General features: G+C 39.2%; 1 protein-coding gene across 1 annotated transcript in view; it reads right to left on the reverse strand.

Moving 5' to 3' along the window:
• Positions 1-812: 812 nt before the first annotated feature.
• Positions 813-13160, reverse strand: part of STK38L (serine/threonine kinase 38 like) — a 48709-nt gene continuing 36361 nt past the window's right edge. Inside the window, exons 6-14 of the mRNA XM_061472130.1 lie at positions 12705-12828; positions 11995-12149; positions 10947-11049; positions 10113-10174; positions 8320-8437; positions 7788-7911; positions 4947-5042; positions 2650-2741; positions 813-1237 (exon numbers count right to left, since the gene is read on the reverse strand). Coding sequence (XP_061328114.1) covers positions 1110-1237; positions 2650-2741; positions 4947-5042; positions 7788-7911; positions 8320-8437; positions 10113-10174; positions 10947-11049; positions 11995-12149; positions 12705-12828 — 1002 coding nt within the window. The 3' untranslated portion in view covers positions 813-1109. The remainder of the gene's footprint in view (positions 1238-2649; positions 2742-4946; positions 5043-7787; positions 7912-8319; positions 8438-10112; positions 10175-10946; positions 11050-11994; positions 12150-12704; positions 12829-13160) is intronic.

A 13160-nucleotide genomic window follows, 5' to 3' on the forward strand; every position in this document is an offset into this window, starting at 1 on the left:
TGTAATCCCATGGTCCATGTTAGATGGAGATCCTAGAAGACAATGGAGCCCACAGGAGAGTCTGACACAGGGTATTCTAGAAAGACAAGGCTAAAGCAGGATCCCTTCTGCCTGGAACTTCTCAGGGTGATGAAAAAGGAAAAGCAACAATTTGATCACTCTTATAGAATACATTTTGCACTGACAGAAGAGGCTATTTGAATTACAAGCAGCAAAAAGATGATCTGCTTTACAGCAGAGGCAGGAATGTGGTCCTGGAAACTGCCATCTCTTCAGAACTTGGAATCAGATCTCCCTTCTGTGAAAAATCTTTATGATTTTTACTCAGATTCCTTTTTTCTTCTGAAGTTGCCAAAAGGCATCATCATCTTAAACAGTAATACCCATCAACTATCATTTAAAGCTAAAGTACCACTGAACAGATCACAGGGACAGTCTCACCACCACAGACAGTGGGAAAAGGAAGGAAGAGAAGAAGGAATGATCAGATGATAAAGCCCTCCAGTGCACAAAAGCAAAGGCAGGCAGGGTACAAATAGGCCCACAGGACATTGCTATTTAAAATAACTCAATGTTGCCACACTCATGGGGTATCTGCAGACCACAACTGGAACACCCTGGAGCAACTGTTCAGAGAATTTTGCAAATGTGGACAATGGGTTTTTATACTGCATATCTAAAACCCAGGTAAGCAGTATAGTAACAATGCTGCATAAAAGGATATGTTTTACTCCTGGCTGGATTAGATGGTTTACAGTACAAAAGCCACAGTACAGAGAGGCATAATTAACCGTTATACACACATAGGCAGGGCAGTTAAAGGGATGTATGTTCCTTTTATTCCAGTACCTTTGTATAATAAAGTTAACAAAAATATTCAAATATTAAAAAAAAAAAAAAGAAAAAAAAGAAGGAAAAAAAACCAAACCAGCCAGTTGGCACTGCCAACTAATTCCTGTAGTAGTCTCAGAAATCCTAATCCTGTAGAATTTCCTTGTGAAATTGATGCGCACCAGAGTCAATGTATTGATAACTAATGCCAAGCGGGTCTGGTGATGCAGCTACCTGAGGTTTGTGTTTTTGTATCTTTTGTGGGGTTGTGTTTTGTTTCACAACTTCCCCGCTTTCATGTACGAAGGGATTGAGCCACGCTGCGTGAGCCCTTCAAACCTCTTGTAGGTATAATTGAGGAAAACCCAGTCTTTGGATTTGTAGTCAGGTTCCGTTGTGTTTGGCACTAGAATTCAGAAACACAAGTAAAAACAAAACAATTAAAAGCCAACACTACTTCTGAGAGGACTTTTCACAGAGCACTGATATAAACTGCCTTGAGCTCTTATTCCCCTAGTAAGCAGAAGAAATCCTGTTTCTGATCAAGTCAGTTTGCCTTTTTCAGTATGTCTACACACCCTCACAGGCTCATGGGAGCTTGTTAGCAGACCTTGACAAAAAACTCTTAACACAGCCAACAGGATACACGATTACAGTAAACACATTTAGGATGCTCCATGCACAGCAAACACACGTATACATATTGTGTTATCCTCACCACAAACAGAAGAAAAGGGATATCCAAGTTCTCCCAACAGAATTACATATATCAGACATACTACTTTCCCAGAACTTCCTCCTTCTTACAGCTTCCAGCAAGGTTTGTACAGCCTCTTTTTATTCCATGAGCAGCCCACATGGCTGGCATGCTGTACACAGACATTGATTGCAGTAGGCTTCTGTATTTAGCTCCTGGTTACTGCTTTTAAAGTTCTACAATAATATTTTCAACTTGAGATACCAAACACACCAATATTAAAGTTATGTAGGTATCTAGATGTACAGTGTCAGTTTCAGTGGGGCTGAAATGCCAAAACCAATACAAATGTACCTGGCATTATCCAAATACAGACTTAAACAGCTGTTCTTAGACACTGGAGATTGACTACTTTTGCATTAAACTTCCTTGCCATTAAATAAAAGCCATTTCAGAAAAAAAGCCCTAGCTTTTTGATAATTCTCATGGTTGTTAGCACATCTACACTTATCTGTCCTCAATCAAACTTTGTTATGTATCTGCCTATCTTTAAGCAATTAATAATTAATTGAAAACAGTGGGAGTTGGGAGAACTTGGCATATGAGAGAATCAAACCTTTTATGTGTAAAAATTTCCTACCACTTGCCAATAGAAATTAACAATTACAAAAGCTTCAATGATTTGCAGAACCACTCAGGTGCATAAATCATTATGTTAACTCATCATCTGTCTGAAATGTTTTGCCCACACATATGTGAAGATTTATGTTTGGCATGAAACACAGAAGTCATTAAAGATCAAAAGCAAGTCAGTGCATAATGTTTTACCAGAATTTGGTTAGACAGACTGCATGGTAGAAAACTGCACTCTTTTCTGTGCTTGCTATATATGTGAATGCTTTTTATTAACTGTTACAATCTGTGGGCTTTCCCCCTCTCCCCCCCTCCAAAGTTCTAAGGAAGTAAAAGCTATGAGAGATCATAGGTTTACATTCTTTCTTTGAAAGAAAGTCTCTAGATCATGTCTGATTAGAGCATCAAAAAAATTAATATAAGCCACCACAACAACAGCATCTGGCTCATCAGAGATAGAAATTTGGGATTTACAACAGCAGTCTCACCTGGCTGTAATATATCAGATTCAGGAAATTCATCGAAATTGGAAGTATCATCAATACTTTTGATTTCTATAGGGATTGCAGCTGGTCTTTCCCTGCAAATAGAAACAAGTGCCAGAAGAGTGAATAGTAGGAAGAGATACATTAAAATCCAGTTTTAACTTAGCTTTTTACAGTAACAATATGCCTTTAAAACACAAAGGTTCCATTGAGTCCATCAGTGATGTATCTGACTTTCCTGTTTGCTGACACCATGGGGAGATTTACTGGTTTCCTATCTGGCATTAGTATCTTCTTGACAAACACAATTTTCCCATTAATCAAAACAGCATTCCACACTTATCTGCCATATCGCTATTGCTATGATCTTAGTTGTCACCAACTTCATTTCATAAACCCAGCTGAGCAGGACTTCACTTGCATTTGGAGCCCAGATGTGTTACAATTCCAGTGCTCAGAAGCAGCCTGGACCTCATCCAAATACCTGCCAACTGTAGTTCCTATTTCTGACACTCAGTCACCAGTATCTTTCATCCAAAATGGGTTGGCTCTGACATGTTACTGCTTTATTAGCTTAACAATTAATTAGGGAGCCCTTTAAGAAGTCTTAAAGTGGCTTTCGAAATTGTTTAAGTGGCGTGTCCCACAAAAGCATTCAAACTGGAACACAGCACTGTGGGGAAGTCATTAATTTACACCTGTAAATTAATTTAAACTTATTACAGTTGTAATTATTACAATTACTATTAAATACCCTCCTGAGTGGAACAGGGAAACCATTTCACCAGGTTGCCAAATGTGGCATGAACAGATATGTTACTGCTCTTGCTGCTTATTAATACCTCCCACGCTGAGGAGAGGAATTAAATGAGGCTTTCTGCACCAGAGGAAATGAGAAGTACAAGAGCTGTACAACCACATGGCCTCAGTATGTATTTTCATGTGGAAAATTCAGTATTACTGAGGAAAAAAAAAAAAAAAGACTACATCAGACCTTATGGAAGCTGAACAATAGCCATTATTTCAACTGAAAGGATCTGTGGGGTCACCGAATTCTGCTCTAAAGCTGTTATCACTTTGAGTATGTGCAGCTGTAGCTCAGAATCTGCAGGCGCGAGCTCAGGCTGGAACTGGCACAGCTGCCTCGGCCATACCCTTTACCCAGGCTTGGCCCAGCAGAATTTGGCCACAGAGGCGAGTCAGTGCCTCTGCCCAGTGCTCTGTAGACATACCGGTTCCTTCAGGTGTAGCATCTGCAGCATGCAATAAAGACATGCCCTGTATTTTCCTCTCACTTGCTGCCTCTTGCCTCTTCATTCATCTATTTCCCCTGTATTTCTGGAATAGAGTTTGCTTTTCTTGTGTTCCTATTACAAAAAGTTAATTATAGCGATAGCTGCAGAGCCCATTACTACTGGAAGAGGAGGTCTGTGCTGACATCAGAGCATACATCAGGAATAACACAGCCACCTGTCGTGGTTTAAACCCAGTCAGCCACACAGTTTCTACTCCCCCCCCCGCCCCTTTCTTTCCTTCCTTCCCCCCCCCACCTCCCCGCTCCCGGAGGGATGGGGAGGAGAACTGAAAGAATGTAACTCCCATGGGTTGAAGATAAGAACAGTCCAGTAACTAATATATATAATATATAAAACAAATCACTGCTGCTACCAGCAATGATAATAATGATAAGGGAAATAACAAGGGAAGAGAATATGATACCACCCGCCGAAACAAGCCCGACCCAGAAGAGAGCGAGTGCCCTTCCGGGTCACTCCCAGTTACCTCCCCGGGCATGATGTGCTGTGGTATGTAATACCTCTTTGGCTAGCTTGGGTCAGGTGTCCTGTCTCTGCTTCCTCCCAGCCTCCCCTCCTCCCTGGCAGAGCATGAGACTCACAAAGTCCTTGGTCAGAGTAAATATTACTTAGCAACAACTGAAAACATCAGTGTTATCAGCACTGTTCCCAGGCTGAAAGTCAAAAACACAATGCTGCACCAGCTACTAAGAAGAGAAAAATTGCCTGCTACTGCTAAACCCAGGACACCACCCTACCACAGTTTCTTTCCATCCTGGGCACTCTTGGGCAATCTGAGGCATCTCAAGACATTTAAGTTCTGACTAGATCTGTGAATGTCAGCAAGGCCTGAAAATCTTTGTTGTCACCCACCTACTGCCAGTAGCTGCCTTTCAAAATGAAAGATAAATTGGAAATAATTATCCTTGACATTATAGTACATGAAATTCTTGCTTTCATGGCTTTTATTCTCTCTATAAAATGTGTGTATGTATCTATGCATACCTGATGTGTCCCCAGTCCACACCCTCAAAAAATGGGTGACTTTTTATTTCTTCTACTCCGTTACTACCAATTCTATTTTCTGAGTCAATACAAAACCTGAAAAAGTGGAAAAAATAAAGGGAAAGTTACAATCAATGCAAACAGAAGCAGCAGCAAATAAAAGTGCTGTGGCACCCTGTATTAGGAATACGAGGAAGTCATTTCCAATTGTTCCATCACTTGGGGTAATGTAAAAGCAGCCTGTTGCATCTAGGAGAAGCAAAATACTGTTAAGAGTCCCAAAACAAAAAGCTATGATGACAACATCCTACACTGCTGCATCCACATCTTCAAGGTTTGTGAGAAGTTGCAGCAGATCTAGCCCTGTAAAGTCAGTTTGGAATGGAGGCTAAGTCCCTACCACTCAAAACTCCTCTGCATGTTCTCAACTATTTAAAATCCACATTTCCAAGTCAAACTAACAGGAACAGATACATTCAGTGAAATAGGACCACTCTCTGATGTCACATTTTGGAACTACAATGAGTCAGACACATTCAAAGCATGCCGTGTCCCTATTCTCCCTATCATCTCCTTAGACAACCAGGTGCTGGTGGTACAAAGACCCAAGGCCTATTTGTGATATGGCCCAGCTGTATAACCTTATCTCAGACACTACAAGACACTGTCAATTTATGAGAAGCAACTGTGAGAAAGTCCATAGAGTCAAGTAAGAAGAAACAGGTGAAAATGGAGATAGAGATAGGACTGTTCCCTGCTTAGGTAGGCAGGAGAAAAAACACCAACAGCAGAAAGTATAAAATCCTGAAATAAAATAATAGGGAGGTGAAAGCTCTCTGACAGCAACTCAGTGACATCAGGGATTTGTTCCAGTGACTAGCAGAGGCTGACACTTCTTCCCTGGACTGATGCCTGCCTGCACCAATGCCTAAGCTGGCTGGAAAAGATTCTCATCAGAAGTAGCTCGTAAAGGAGACGATGAGCCTACCAATGCTTAGCCTAAGAGTTATTAAATCCTAGCTATCTTTTGTGTGTTAGCAAAGCTAAAACTGCTTTATATTTTTACACTGTCCTTGCAGTCTCTTTAAGTACAACCAAAGATGTCACCAATGCCACAAAGAGGGAGGCTTACAATAACAGGAAAAAACGCCCATGTCAAACAAAAAGCTTGGTCTTGCCAAGTGTGGAGTCACCTAATGACCTCCTGGAAATCAGGAGTACTTGGTAGCATGGGGATGTGGGCCTCCTGTTGCTCTAAAACTCAACTGGCCTTTGTTAAATGAAATCCTGTTTGCCTATATGAGCAAAGCCTCTGGTGGTTGATTTAGTTATCCTGAATTCAGTTTCTCCACATGATCACATCATTCACATTCACAAGGCACTTTTCACATGAGCACACTGCAATACAAAAAAAGGCACCATCTCACTAGTTAGGGAAATATTCGGCAGGTGATTTAGTAACATAGCAAGTTAGGCTGTAACTGTCTCCAATTATAGTCTGTAATGAATGTTCTTCTACTTGTAGTCAAGTGTCACTTGGAAAAAACACTGCTTACATTTCTACTGTACCCCAGCCATCTGGTTGATGCCAAGTACTAATAATAGACCCCAAACCTTGTAAAACAGTTAGCCAGACCAGACTGCAGGACTTGTCAGGCTTTGTCTGAACTTAAGCTTATTTTAGATCGGTTTTATCTCTATCCATAAAAATAAAGAAACTTCAGCTTTGTCTGCAACTTCCTTTAAGTTGAAATATATGTTGTCTGAACTTGTCCAAGCTGTAATGGATAAACTACCCAATGGCCAGCTGTTTGTTGCCTAACCTGCTGGTTTGACCTCATTTTAGTAAATGGCCTATAACAAAAGCTGGCTTACCCTAATTTAAGCCCTTCCATGTATGGAGAAAAACTAACAAATTCAAATAGTCATTGTATAAGTAAGTTCATGAGCAAGACGTTAACAAATATACTGCCTGAAATATCTAAAAATGCTCCAAACACAGCCAAGACTGAGGAGGAAGAAATTCTCAGCAGCAACACTATACTCTTTCCAGCAAAGATGGGATGCTGACAACACACAGGACACGTAATTGGAACACTAGAGACATAGATACGAACCCATAATAAATCCATTACACACAAACATTAATGAGGATTAGAAATAATAATTTGAATTGTTAGTATCACTGTAACTGGATTAAGGGTAATTATTTGTTGTATTTGCTACATTTGTATGCTACTGGAGCACTGCTTGGACTAATAATAATTCTAGCTCTTGGCTCTGCCTATGAAGCATATTCCCCTTTTTGCTTGTAACAAAATTGTGTAAGTGTGTAATATTTTGGGGGGAGGAGGGGGGAAGGTAGGAATCAAAGTCAAAAACCACCCTCCACACCCCCCGCCAAAAAGCACTCTAAGGACAAGAAAGCATTGTGACCTTGACACCAAAACCCGTTGCAAAAACTTCAATGCAAACTGAATGGATTCAAAACTGTCATTTTGGAAAAACTGAGTATAGCCAAAACATCCAAAGATTTCTGTTCAGTCCATTAAATTGTGGTGAGTGGTTATTTTCTAGCTCCCTCTGAGAAGACAAAAATTGTGTTAATCACCTTCTTTTCAGTCTGCTCTGTTTCCCCTCATACTGTGGTACAAATCAAGATCATTACAGCTTATTCCTCTAACTTAAACAAATGGCAAAGGGAAAAAAGATGATGGATGGTGATACAGAAGAAACCCACTTTCCCTCTAATCTAGTTTCCTTCATGCAGAATGGAAAATTAACCTAATGGAAGATGACCATGTCTGGGTAAGTGGCCAGAAGTGGGCTTTTGTTACTGACCTTAGAATTAAATCCTTTGCTTTTTCTGAAATGGGCACCTCTGGAGGAAATACCAATGTTTCTTTCCAGTTCATAACTTTCCTGTAAGTCTCTTGTGGCGTTTCTGAGCAGAAAGGTGGATACCCTGTACAGACAAATGGAAATATTAACAAGCTTTTTCCCAGAAGAGGAAAGTGACCTGGGCCTCTGCTTTTGCCACTAGGGTTCCCAAATCTAACTGGTAGCACCAGCCGAAAGTTCTCTCTTTTGTAATGCAGCATTAAAGGCTATTTTATTACTTCCAATAATGAGATTGAACTGCAAACACATGTAAGAGTGAACTCACTGAAACAGCCGAGGCATCACCTCTTGTTGTCTTTTTGGAAAGGAGGAAGGACTTAAAGGTTTTCTGGAAGCTGAATTTGGGGCTTACTTCAGGTAGAACAATGAAATTCTGGAAACTCTACTATGCAGGGGATCAGACTCAGTGAATTAATGAACCCTCTGCCTCTGAACCTTTTGAATAATTCTCAAGTTGGGGTCTTTCACATACCTATTAGCATTTCATACATAATCACTCCCAAAGACCACCAGTCACACAGCTTGTTGTACCCAGTTTGCATAAATACTTCTGGTGCAATATAGTCTGGGGTTCCAACAGTAGAATATGCCTGGAAAGAAAGAATAAACTCTTTAGAAGATAAAGACTATGTTTTCTCACTTTGCAAACCCTTTTCCTGGGGATATACATATAGGAGCATGTTATTTGGATGGACAAGAATTCCTAACTTGAGAATTCATACTATCTAAAATCCTAAGAACATTATTCTTTTACATGAGTAACCACAGAGAACCTTGAAAGTAAATGGAAATCATCCTCCTAAAAGTGATGAAGTAATGTAATATTCCCACTGCAATATCAGTGGGTCATCTTAGCTGAAGATTCAGGTATCCACCAAAATACACAAGAAGTTCTATAGTTGTTGGCTTTAAAGAGGAAAGAAAAGAAAAAGAAAAGAAGGAATAACCAGTGGTAGATTCCCATGTGTGACACTGGTGATAAATAGCTGTTGGATGTACTACCTTGTCTTTATTGCAGAATTAATTTATGCTATTTCTGGGCCCAGGCTCCATCCTTTTAACCTTTTAAAAGCCTGTATGATTCTGGCTAACAACTAGACCTTGAGCTATTTGGGAATTTTTCTCCACCAATGGAAATTTTTGCACAGGATGGTGAGGTAAGGAAAAAAAAAAACCAAACAAAAAAGGTTTTACTTTCATTTTCTGAGAAGAAACAAAACATTTTATTAAACAGAGCCGAGATGTTCAGTTTTGCACCAATGGAAAGCCAAGAATATGGCTCCTTTTAAAACACTGTTTATAAAAGTTGTCATATTGCCCTTTTATTCTTTCTGTTGGGCTGCCTCGTGATTAACCTAGCTTCATCAGAAAGTTCTACCACATCAGTCATAACTGACATGTAGATGTAGTCTTTTCAGGGATTAACTCCAAGCAGGAGTAAGGGCTTGAAATACAGTCCCTATGAGGCAGCGTGATTGCAATTTAATCACGCTATGTCTCATAAGGCAAGGAAAAACAACCAAAAGCTTCTTGGGAATCCTGCAGCAAGTCACTTTTAAACCAGAGGGTACAAAGTAAAAGGTTCCAAAATTTGAAAACTGCGGGTTCTGCAACTGCTATTTGGTGAAAATCACAAGCAGGGCTGAAATTCTGAAGTCCCACGGCTGACAGATACTTACTTTTGATTCAGTTAATACAACTGCTCCCTTTTATTACTTGACCACTCTTTATTATAAATGCAGGCTGCAGCCCTCTACTGCCAATACTCTCCACTGCCTTTGAATCACATTCCCATTCAGCACAAGGACAAACAAATTTTCCCCATGATTCTCTGAAGAAGAACCACACAGCTCTGCATCTTCTTGCAACACTGAACTGCAGGAGCTCATACACAGTGTCAGTACCACATCAGTCTAGGAGACAAACTCAAAATCCAGCTTTTCTAAGTGGTTACTGACACCTGAGGTTAGTTAGTTCAGATGTTTATAAGGGAAACAAAAGCACAGAGAAGAGCAGGGTCTTGCTAATCACAGATCTGAAATCAGATGAAGCAACCCTGATCCTAGAGCTATTCCACAACTGGAATCACTAGACCATCTTCTTTTGAGTTATTTTCAATTTTGGGAGCTTGAAGAGAACAACATCTGTAACAGATGAGGGCCTTTCAGTTTTTAAAGAAACAGTAGCATTAATGCAGAGCTCTTATTTAACATTTTCTGTAAACAGTTTAAAAGGAAAAAAAAATACATAATTTTAGTAACTCACCAGCTGTCGCCTGTTCTTCTTCCATGTTTCTGCTTTTCTCTTTGAGTTCATGTTCTGAAATGCTAATTTATAAAGTAGTTATTAGGTAATAAATGCATTTGTGAGAATTAAAAGAAAATATACAACCATTCTGATTTCAAAGAATGACTATTTTGTATCTTTAGAATGCTTTAGTCTAGAAACAAATACTGTTGTAACTGGAGATGGGAAAATAGTAACAACTACTGTCCAATTTGCAGCTGAAACTCATCTAAGTAGGATACAGTAGTAATTCTAAATTAGAACTTGCTGAAAGTTTTACACATTGATCTGGGATAAGCAGCACTTATTGTTGCAGCTGGCAATACATATTCAGATGCAGGCAATGGTATTTTTAAGCAACGAGTGAAGAATTCAGGAACTGCAGAGGAGTTTTGCATTTATAGAATAACACACTAATGTGGCTGTGCCACCAAGTCATGCTGATGAACAACTTTACTATTAGAGAAAGCTTAATGAGAGTGTCGCTGACTTCAGTAAGCTGGCACAGGAAACCCATGTCCCTTCCGAAATAGCACTTCTCCGAGTTCCTAACACTATTCTGAAAAATACATTAAAATACAGACACATTACCTGTATTTGTATCTGTGTATGGATGTGCAAAAATACATCAACACTGCAGAAATTATGATTTTTCCTGTGAAATGCTTCCCTGTCTGAGGGAACATGCATTTCCAGTTTTTCAATTAAATACAATCAGCCTGAGCAATCTTGCTTATCCCAGTAGACAGAAGTTAGAATGTGAGCCACAGCTCAGAACTATTTAAATGTTTAACTAGGACACTGTCTACTTACAGAAGTCACTTGGCGGGTTGTGTGTGAGGTTCCTGTAGAACTCTGTTCTGTGAGCTTTTTTTAAACCTGTGCATAGTCCAAAATCAGACAGTTTTACATGTCCCTAAAACAAGAAAAAGAAATAGATAGATGGACAGATCAGAGAAGATGAAAACATAGTTTAGAAAGGTAGTGCTTGAAAGTTTTAATAACTGCATATGCCTTCTCAGGCTATGATGGACTTGCACAGGACTATCTAACCCAGGACAACCAGGCAAATAATGACTGAATCTTGGTGTATTTGAGAGTGTGTTTCCTCTCAAACAGCTTATTGCCCCCTGGGAACAGTTGTAACTACAATGCTGCAAGAGCTGAGAGAAGCTAGTTTGCCTGATTTTGTTTTGAGCTAGATACCACTGAGACTGCAAAAGCCTTCAGGACAAAATTCCTTTGTTTTGCTTTGATGGCAACCTGGCTTTAATCAGATTTCCAGACATCAGTGCTAGATAGTCTACAGACTTGTATATGATGCTTACTAGATGCATTTAATGGCTTGCTATAGTTAGGCTAACAGACAGACTTGCCTTCACTGGCAAGTAGGTAATAAAACAAGTAAGGTAACTGTAGGAATTGAACTGGTTATCTAACATTGTCTGAATGTTTCATGCTTTCATTCATCTTGAAGTAACCGAGGTTATTAGTTTTTAATGTGTATGACTATAGAATCAGATTTGTTTAGGCTGGAAAAGATCTTTAATATCGATTACAACTGTTAACCTAGCACTGCCAAGCCCACTGCTAAACCATGTCCCTATGAATATGGGCATCTGAGCATCTTAAGTGGGTCTAGTCTTGCCTTACAAGGGTTAGAAAGCTTTTCAATTAAAGCCAAGGGCGGTTTTACTTCAAGTATATAAGTGTTCTACAAGGAAAAGACAGAGACCACTTTCTGCCTTTACTCCAGCTAGTTTAAATCACTGGTGTGGCACTACTGGTTCCCACTGATTAGCACGGCTATAAATGGCATTATCTGTTTAAAGCATAGGCAGTTTATATGCACATTACATGCCTTAGCATCCAGCAGGAGGTTATCTGGTTTAATATCTCTGTGGATGAATCCCAGCTGGTGAATAGCATCTATGGCCAACACAGTTTCGGAAATGTAAAACTGTGTCTCCTCTTCTGATAAGGTGTCTTTCTTCATTAGTAAGGTCATCATGTCACCTAATCAAAGAGATGAAAATTCAGCTTAGAAATCAGAACATTTTAATCACAAGACTAATTCCAAATGAAACCCCAGTAGAATCCAAATTTAACCTTGCAACTGGCCTTATAGCTACTAATTATAAAGCTATTACTGCAAGGACCTACAAACCCAACATACTTTTTTAGTAAACTGAATGTAAACCTGTTGAAAATCCTAAATAGGAATAGCCCAGGATGTGAATTTTAACACATAATGCATATTTTGTGCAAATAAACTGTTTAAACAAGAGCTTTTATTGTTGTTTTTACCGTTACTAGCTTCAGCAGTAAAAAGCAGAACATTGGATTAGAATAATTATTTAATCCAAGTCTACTTTAACACCACTTTATAACTTTCTTCCTTCCCCTAAAACTCAGGCATGGTCACATTACTGGGAGTTGATTTAAAACAGCATTAAAATTTTTATCACCACAAATTTTACAGCATGTTTGTTTCTAACATTTTACAAAGCTGACAACAAGAGCTAAGGAAAAAGTACTCGTAATCACCTAATGCCCCAACATGCAGCTTACCTCCAGGCAAGAACTCCATGATCAGGTAAAGATTTCTTTTATCCTGAAAGCTGTAAAACATTTTCACCACCCAGGCTCCATCTGCTTCAACCAAAATATCTCTTTCTGCTCGGATATGGGCCACCTAAAATTTAAAAGAAAAAAAAAATATTATTAAAGGACAATTTAAATATTTCAAAGAGAAACACTATATTATTGCCTAGTCTTACAATATATTGCCATGATCTTTAGGAAAGAAACTATTTTTCATGCTCTCTTCATAGTTTCATACTAGATCCTACAAAGTCCTCCCAAAATACCCACCAGGAACCCACAGAAGTCAACTCAATGTCGAAAAAGACCTGTTCACTCAACTTTGCAGAAGCAGTCTCTAGAAACACAAAACATAGCTTGTTAAGCTGGTTTTGTTTGTTTGGAAAGAACTGACAAAGGTGGTGGAAAAGTGCAATTCCCATT

The sequence above is a fragment of the Pezoporus flaviventris genome, unplaced genomic scaffold, assembly GCF_033815535.1.
Source record: "Pezoporus flaviventris isolate CSIRO_AGI_PZ_B2104156 unplaced genomic scaffold, CSIRO_AGI_Pfla_v1 ptg000070l, whole genome shotgun sequence".
Classification (NCBI taxonomy): Eukaryota; Metazoa; Chordata; class Aves; order Psittaciformes; family Psittacidae; genus Pezoporus; species Pezoporus flaviventris.